At 32.8% G+C, this 9,189-nt stretch overlaps 1 protein-coding gene across 1 annotated transcript; it reads left to right on the top strand.

Moving 5' to 3' along the window:
• Positions 1-4,102: 4,102 nt before the first annotated feature.
• LOC129920079 (toll-like receptor 7) lies at positions 4,103-9,189 on the top strand. Its single transcript, XM_056001247.1, has one exon. It carries the CDS (start codon positions 4,772-4,774, stop codon positions 8,954-8,956), a length of 4,185 nt encoding a protein of 1,394 aa, XP_055857222.1. The 5' UTR covers positions 4,103-4,771; the 3' UTR covers positions 8,957-9,189.

The following is a 9,189-nucleotide window of genomic DNA, read 5'->3' as shown; positions in this document are numbered from 1 at the left end:
TTTTCTATTATTCTGTATTTCAAAATTCTGTAAATCCAAAATTCTGTTTTCAAAATTCTGGAAATCCATTATTCTGCTTTTTGGAATTCTGTATATTCCAATCCCATACATACTTGTCTTGCCTGTTGCCTTTTGGACAATTTGTATTTTAAATTAAGCCGTTTGGTAAAACGAAACTTAAGGATTTATGTTCTACATAAAACCTTATGTGACAGACAATAGGGAATAAGAGTTTATGTTCTACATAAATATTTAAGTTTCGTTTCAGACCTTACAAAAAGAGACAAAACCAAATAAAAAATTACAAAAAACAGATTCAGATTCTTAACTAAATATTACTATTTTGGTATTTAAGATATGTCATTCAAATTCAATGAAAAAAAGTGCAGAGTTTTGGAATACAGAATTTTGAAATCCAGAATTTTGTATTTATAGAATTTTAGAATACAGAATTTTGAATTTACAGAATTTTGGAATACCGAATTTTGGAATCCGAATTTTGGCACACACCTACAGAATTTCGACCTCAACCCAATGAAAAAGCTATGAAGTTATCGGAATGTAAAAATTCCGTACATTTCTGAAAAAACTAATCCAAGTATTATAAAAATCAAGCAGGTAACTCTAAAAAAATAAAAGGAAATTTCACTCATTCTTAGTGGACCCTTGGTTATTTCTTACCGTTAGATACCTGCCATACAGCGGTTTTTTATTTCTGTTTAAATTTGAACTAAAACACTCACAGTTTGGTAACTTTAATTAACCTACATATAAAAATATTGAAAAAATTTCAAAAATATCAATTTTGAATTTTCTTTTAATGTGATGTTTATTAAAATTTCTTCATGTTAAGGTATTGTACCTACCAATTTTTTTTTTGAAAAATATTTGCAAAAATATCAATTTTGAATTTAAAAAAAAAAAGAAAATATCAATATTTTTATCTATTTATGTATATTGAAAATTTTCATATTCGAAAAGTTAAGAAACTAGTCCAACACATTTCCAAAAAAATGTAAAAGCATGCATCGTTTAAAATTAATGATATGTAACTCTATTCGGCAACGAAAATAGGGCTTGAACCAAGCCAAGCCATACTTTTCTAAGGGATTTGTATGTGCTGATTTCACTGGCACGTCACTTTTTTGAAATTTTTTAATATTAACAGGTCAAAAACGTTAAATTTTTTATTGCAAAACTACTTATACAATTTCAGAAAGCCATATTTTATCGTCTTAAATATGTTTATTCTTTTAACAAAATTATTTTTTTCGAAAAGATATTTGAAATATAAATTTATGATATCTCAAAATCTTAGTGGTTAAGGTAACTTATGTTTTTTGAAGCAAATTTTTGGATTTGGATACAAAAAAAGCAAAATAATTCGGAAAGATATATTTTTTTAGACGAAATATCAAAAAGCATTTAATTCAAAATTAGTTTTTGAGACTCTATAACGAAAAAAGTGATGAGTAGAGGTCAAAAACTAGACGTGATGGAATAAATCTGTAAACAGTTTTGAATTCAGAACACTCAATTTCAATTAAAATCACCTAACAGAGTTCTTGCTCCCGGCTTTTTTTTTGTTTTTTTTTTGCCGATAAGTGTAATTTTTAAAATACATTAATATTTGTATTTTATTCTATAAGATGTTTTAACATTCTCAGTAACTTTTACCATAAGAACAAGAACTTGCGAGGTGCAATCCAGTTATGCATTTGATTTGGATCGCTTTTTTATCAGCGAATTGTTACAAAAACAAAAAATCGATTAAATAAAATAATTTGTGGTTGATATGTAGAAATATCAAAATAAAAAATTAATCGATATTAAGTTCTTACCGTTTTAAGAAAATATTCTTTTGTTATTTAAGTTTTATAGCAACATTTCCACTACATAAAACTAATATAAATAAATAGATTTCTCTGCAACACCGAAAAAGGAGTACTACACTTCAAATAATATGCAATTGATACCAACAACATGAAAGCAAACAATTTTTGAATAACAAGTACCTAGTACATATTAAATAGTTACCCATTGGCAGTGGATTGAAAATAGAAAGCAATGTAGTTACAAAATCATTTTATCAATATAAATTCAATTTTGTTAAATATTGTAATCTTTTTTTTATGTACACACTTGATAAAGTTAATCTGACCACTCTATTGGTTGCTTTGAATTCTGCTGCAATTCAATGGAAAACAATATATTCTGGAATGGGGTGTTTCATTTGTTATATAAACCTACAAATTGATATGATTCAGTCTACCTAAATGGTAGTTTTTATTGGAAAACATATTAAAAGCTGGATTTTACATAAATTGACAATGGTGTGTGGTTGCGATAAAATTAAAATCGTTTTAAAATTAAATGTGAATTTTTAAAAATTTTAATTCTTGTTAATAATTTAAACAAAACAAGAAATCCTTATCGAAATAGTTTCAACCTTTTTTATTTGTAATTCCCACAAAAAAAAAAAATAAAAATAATAAAATAAAAATCCTCTAATTTTTTTTTTTCATTTTAGGATTTTAAAAAAATTCTATTTTTAGAATTAAAACTAAAAGTTATTACTTTTTTTTTTTTGAATCCAAGAGTTTTAATGCCAGCTACAAAATTCCAAATAAAAAATGTTATTGTTCTCAAAATACATAGGAGTTGTGGCGTTGGTTGTGGTATGCCAGGTATTTTCTCATTAAATCTATTAGATTGCATTTTTATTCTTAAAAACCTATAAACACAAACTAGTTTATAGAAAAAAAATACCACAAATTTTTATTTCTTATTATATGGAAATCCACAAGATACCCTTCAGCTTTTATGACTTTCTATATAGAAAATTTAATAAAAACAAAAAACTAAAAAAAAAAATATGTTTTAAGAAAAAAATAAATTATCTAAATATTTTGGATTAATTTATAAATTCATTCAAATTTAACAGAGTTTATTTATTTTAAAAGTAAAAAGAAAAAAAAAAAAGAAAATTGAAAAATTTATAGAAAAACTAAGAATTTAAAAACTAAAAAAAATTTTAATTAAAAAAAAAAAACAAAAAATTGGTTTAGATTGGAAAAATAAATAAATAAAAACTAGATGTAGGGAAATTTTCAGAAAAAAAAAAAATAAGAAAAATTAAAATAAAAATAAAACAGAAAAATAAAATAAATTAAAACATAATTAAATAAAATAAAATATAATAAAAAAATAAAATAAAGTAAACTAAAATTTGATTAAATTAAAATGCTTGAAAAAAAAAAAAAAATACAAAAAATACAATAATAAAGTAAAACAATAAATAAGAAGGAAATCGTGTTTCCCATTTTCGTTTTATTGAACCAAATGATCAAAACCACAAAGTATATAAATAAAACACAAATTCCTCAAAGTCTGAAAAAATAAATCAAAATCATTTCGAATGCTGAAAAAAATTAATCCACATACGGAAAAAGTTCTATAGTATCTAGAAGAAGCAGCATGACATCTCTCAGAATTCAGACTGAATTACTCCAAAATGCATCTCACAAATATAACAGAAAATTAAGCAGATGATATTTCACAAAATACCAAAAAAAAATTGAGATACAAATTTACTCTCTCTAGCTCTCTCTCTCTCTCATCTCTGAAATGAGAACAAAAATAAAAAAAAAGATTCTATGAAAACAACATGAAAACATGATTATCTCTCTTCTCAAAAATCAAACATAAAAAAAATCCAAATTGAGAGAGTTGAAAAAAATAAAACCACCCAACAAAATTCTTCACTCATTCCATAGATACTTTAACAAATATTTTTGAGATACAAATTCGAAAAAAAAAACCCACAGAGAAAAAATCTCAAGAGTACGCATGTCAGCTACACTAGCGCCACAACCCTCCATAATGTTGAGTTTTCAAACTAAAATTTCAATCCCAATTTCATACAATTTTACTCAAGTTCGTGTGAATATCTTTTATAAAGAGAACAAAGTATCTCTCCATTATATTTTTCATTTCTATACGAAAAATCCATTGAACTATCTCCCATCCTACTCAATCGCCCGATATCAACCCTCTGCTAGCGCGAAAAAGAACCATTTTTACAAACTCTTGGTGAATTTTCCGAATCACATCAGTTCGAGTTCGAGCGTTGATCGTAAAGGACGTGTACTGTCTTCACGTTCGGTTATTAGAAAAAAAAAAACGGGTTTTATGTAGTAGTCTACCATACCTACTAGTTACAGTATAGTATCTGAGAGTTTCATTCAGTTTTTTGTATCTACCAAGAATTTAGGGAGTGATAGATAGATTTTTTTTTTTCATTTCCATTCCTTCCTTCATATAAAATTTTTTCCATCGACTTGTTATATTTTTTCGTCGTGAGTGTGGAAAATCTCAAATAAACGAAAAGATATAAAAAACCAAAAAAGTGAAATTATATATTTCCAAAAAGGAAACAAAAAGGATGTAGGCTATGTGATTATTCGAAATTCAAATTTTTGGCAAAAATGTGTAAAATTTTAAAATTTGATTTTTAAAATTCAAAATTCCCCCCTATAACAAAAAAAGATACAGTGACCAAGAAGTTAAAATGAAAGAAGTGTTAGAAAAATGAGTTCTTGTTTAAAGCCTCATCCTTGAGATAAAAAAAATAATAAAAAAAAAAAAAATTAAACAAACCTCCTTTTACCTAGGTTGTGTGAGTTTAATTTAAGATTTATATAATTTTTAAATTTTTTGGATTTAAAACAAAAAATTGTGAAAACTTAAAAAAAAAAAAATAAAAAAAAAAATGGAAATATCCTACCAATCGGTCGCGATAATAACTATCCTATTAGGACTTCGTGTCGCTACAATCTCAGCTAGCGATGGAGGAAGCATGTACGCTTCGATTACAGGTTCGCCAATTCTATCCGGTAATCATTGTTCCTGGGAATACAATGGAACCACATCAGTTACCTGCGAATTGCGAACGATCGAACGAACAGGATTAGATCTGCAAGGTGCAGATGGAGCTAATCAGCTGCTAATTAAATGCAGCGAATTGTACCTGTTTGAAAGTCAGTTGCCCCAAAATTCATTTGCAAGGCTTCAGACATTAGATGAGCTTAGGCTGGATGCCTGCAAGCTTTTACAATTGCCCAATAATGCCTTTGAAGGCTTGAGCGCTGTTAAAACATTGGCAGTCAATACAAAGAATGCCGATTGGGGACCAGCCAAAACACTGGAACTCTTTCCGGATTCTTTGATTGGTCTGAAACAATTGACCGAATTGGATTTAAGTGAGAATAATATTCGAGCTTTGCCAGCTGGATTTTTGTGTCCAGTGGGAAATCTACAGGTTTTGAATTTAACCAAAAATCGTATTCGATCGGCTGAAAATTTGGGCATTACCGATATGAATTGCAATGGTGGCAGTGAATTGCAAATATTGGATGCAAGTTTTAATGAATTGCGATCGATTTCGGAAAATTGGGGTATCTCGAGATTGAGAAGGTTACAACATCTTAATTTGCAACATAATAATATATCTGAATTATCTGGGGAAGCTTTGGCTGGATTGAGCTCCCTGAGAATTGTCAATTTGAGTAACAATCACTTGGAGACTTTACCTGAAGGGCTTTTTGCCGGCTCCAAGGAACTTCGTGAGATCCATTTGCAAAACAATGAATTGTATGAATTGCCAAAAGGATTGTTCCATCGTTTGGAACAGCTTTTGGTTGTGGATCTTTCGGGCAATCAATTGACGAGCAATCATGTGGATAATACCACTTTTGCCGGATTGATAAGATTGATAGTCTTAAATCTCGCCCACAATGCTTTAACAAGAATCGATTATCGAACTTTTAAGGAACTTTATTTCCTGCAAATTCTGAATCTTCGAAATAATTCGATTGGACATATTGAAGATAATGCATTTTTGCCACTTTACAACTTGCATACTCTGAATTTGGCTGAAAATCGACTTCACACTCTCGATGATAAGCTTTTCAATGGGCTCTATGTGTTATCGAAATTGACTTTGAATAATAATTTAATCAGTGTTATCGAACCGAGTGTGTTCAAAAATTGCTCTGATTTGAAGGAATTGGACTTGAGTTCGAATCAATTGAATGAAGTTCCAAGTGCATTGCAAGATTTGGCCATGTTGCGAACCCTTGATTTGGGTGAAAATCAAATACGAACTTTCGATAACAATAGTTTTAAAAATCTTCATCAACTTACCGGCTTGAGATTGATCGATAATCAAATTGGAAATATTACTGTGGGAATGTTTGCTGACTTACCACGCCTGAGTGTTCTGAATTTGGCTAAAAATCGTATCCAAAGCATTGAAAGAGGTTCGTTTGATAAAAATTTCGAATTGGAAGCAATCCGATTGGACCGGAATTTCCTCTCCGATATAAATGGTGTTTTTGCGACTTTGGTATCACTTCTCTGGTTAAATCTGTCAGAGAATCATTTAGTTTGGTTCGATTATGCATTCATCCCGAGCAATCTAAAATGGTTAGATGTCCATGGAAATTACATTGAAGCTTTGGGAAATTATTACAAACTCCAGGAGGAAATTCGTGTAAAAACACTCGATGCCAGTCATAATCGTATCACAGAAATCGGTCCAATGTCGGTTCCAAATACCATCGAACTAGTCTTCATCAATAACAACCTGATAAGCAATGTCCAACCAAATACATTTGTCGACAAAACCAATCTTGCCCGTGTGGATCTCTATGCGAATGCCCTAAATAAGTTGCAATTACAAACACTGCGTGTTGCTCCAGTTCCACCAACAAAACCCCTTCCCGAATTCTATTTGGGTGGTAATCCCTTCGAATGTGATTGCTCGATGGATTGGTTGCAACGCATCAACAATTTGACCACCCGCCAGCATCCGAGGGTAATGGATTTGCCCAACATTGAGTGCATCATGCCACATGCTCGTGGGGCGCCAGTTAGGCCATTGGCCACCCTCGATCAGACCGATTTTCTGTGTAAGTACGAATCGCATTGTTTTGCTTTGTGTCATTGTTGCGATTTTGATGCTTGTGATTGTGAAATGACTTGTCCGAACAATTGCACTTGCTATCATGACCAAATTTGGGCACAAAATGTTGTCGATTGTGGTGGCATGAAGAGTGTAGAGTTGCCTAGACGTGTCCCAATGGATTCAAGTATTGTGTATTTTGATGGAAATAATTTTCCAATTCTCGAGAGTCATTCGTTTGTTGGAAGGCGAAATCTTAAGCAGCTTTTTGTGAATGGCAGTCAAGTGGTGGGAATTCAGAATAGGACTTTTGAGGGGTTAATGAATTTGCAGATATTGCATTTGGAGGATAATAAATTGGAAATATTATTTGGATTTGAATTTGAACCTTTGACTAAATTGAAGGAGCTTTATCTTCAGAATAACCTGTTGACTCATATTGAAAATACAACTCTAGCTCCTTTAACCTCACTTCAAGTTCTAAGAATTGATGGAAATCGTCTTATCACGATTCCTATTTGGCAACTGCAACTGCCTCAGTTTAAGCAAATGAGAGCTTTGACACTTGGTAGGAATCAATGGACCTGTCGGTGTAAGTTCCTTCAAGAAATGACTGTCTATGTGGCTGACAATGCAGTGATTGTACAAGATTCTCAGGATATTTATTGCATTGCAGAAGGTGGTATCAAGAGAGAATTGGACTTTAATGCTACATCAGCATGCACCGATTACTTTGCAGGAGGCTCAATGCTTCAAAATGGTATTCCGAAACCTTACATTCCACTTTTGGCTGCTGCCTTGGCTTTGATATTCCTTCTTGTGGTTGTAATCGTCATATTTGTTTTCCGAGAGTCTCTCAGAATTTGGCTATTCTCTCATTATGGTGTACGAGTTTTTGGACCTCGATGTGAAGAATCTGAAAAATTATACGATGCTGTTCTCCTTCACTCAGCAAAAGACTCTGAATTTGTTGCAACTCATCTGGTCTCAGAGTTAGAAACTGGCCGTCCACCATTACGCGTCTGTCTACAGCATCGAGATCTCACTCATGATGCCACACATTATCAACTTCTTGAGGCCACAAGAGTTTCCCGGCGAGTTGTAATCCTTCTGTCCCGAAATTTCCTTCAAACTGAATGGTCAAGATGTGAATTGCGACGTGCCATACACGATGGTCTTCGAGGAAGACCTCACAAACTTGTCATCATCGAAGAACCAGAAGTTCTTTTCGAAGCTGAATCCGATATAGAACTCCTGCCATATCTCAAAACTACAGCAGTTCATCGAATTCGACGAAGTGATCGTCATTTCTGGGAAAAACTTCGCTATGCTCTGCCAGTTGAATTTCCCTATCGTGGCAATAACTACACCTTGGACCATAATCATGAACGAATCAAGCAGCCTGCCAGTCCTGGCATTCTCTATCGTCAGGCTCCACCACCAGCTTACTGTCCCGATGGTGAAGATCCCAACTATTCATCGGCAACAACTGCAACTCCTAGCCCACGGCCAAGTCGACGTGGGGCGCCAGGTGAATTAGCCTCCCACGCCAATACTCTCCACCATCCACACGCCCTCTATCAGCAGCATCAAAATCAAGCTTACAGCGGTCGTCCGCCATCGGAACACATTTACTCGAGCATCGATTCGGATTACTCAACGTTAGACAATGAGAATATGATGATGATGCCGCCACCATCGCCGCCACATCCTACTGCCAATAGTCTCCACCGGGTGATGCAACAACAACAACAGCATCACCAGCAACTTCATCATAATCCACAAGCTCAAACATGGCGGCCACAACAACAGGCACCACAGCATCATCATCATAAACAGTCATCGAGTAGTAGTTCCACTTCAACAATGCCCCATCAACAACAACAACAGCCCCAACAGTTACAACAACAACAACCCCAACAACAACAACAACAACAAATACAACAGCCAGGACAACAACAGGGTCAACATGTGCAAGCTTATTTGGTATAGGCTTTGGAAGAGTATCATCAACAGCGACAAACCACCGCTGGACGTGTGGCATACAACAATTTTAAACTAAACAGCTAAAAGTAGTGTTAATCTCCCCAACAACAGCCCTCTCATCAGCATCGCAGAAGCGCAGTCATATACATAATATAAATATATAGAATATAGTTGCAGTTTAGCAGCACACTAAAAACAAACAAAGAAAACAAAAAAAAAACTCACACACACTCTCGCTA

This window comes from Episyrphus balteatus, chromosome 4 (assembly GCF_945859705.1).
Source record: "Episyrphus balteatus chromosome 4, idEpiBalt1.1, whole genome shotgun sequence".
NCBI classification, from domain to species: domain Eukaryota; kingdom Metazoa; phylum Arthropoda; class Insecta; order Diptera; family Syrphidae; genus Episyrphus; species Episyrphus balteatus.
Note: the sequence above shows the minus strand (reverse complement) of the source record. Positions and strands in the feature narration are given on the sequence as shown.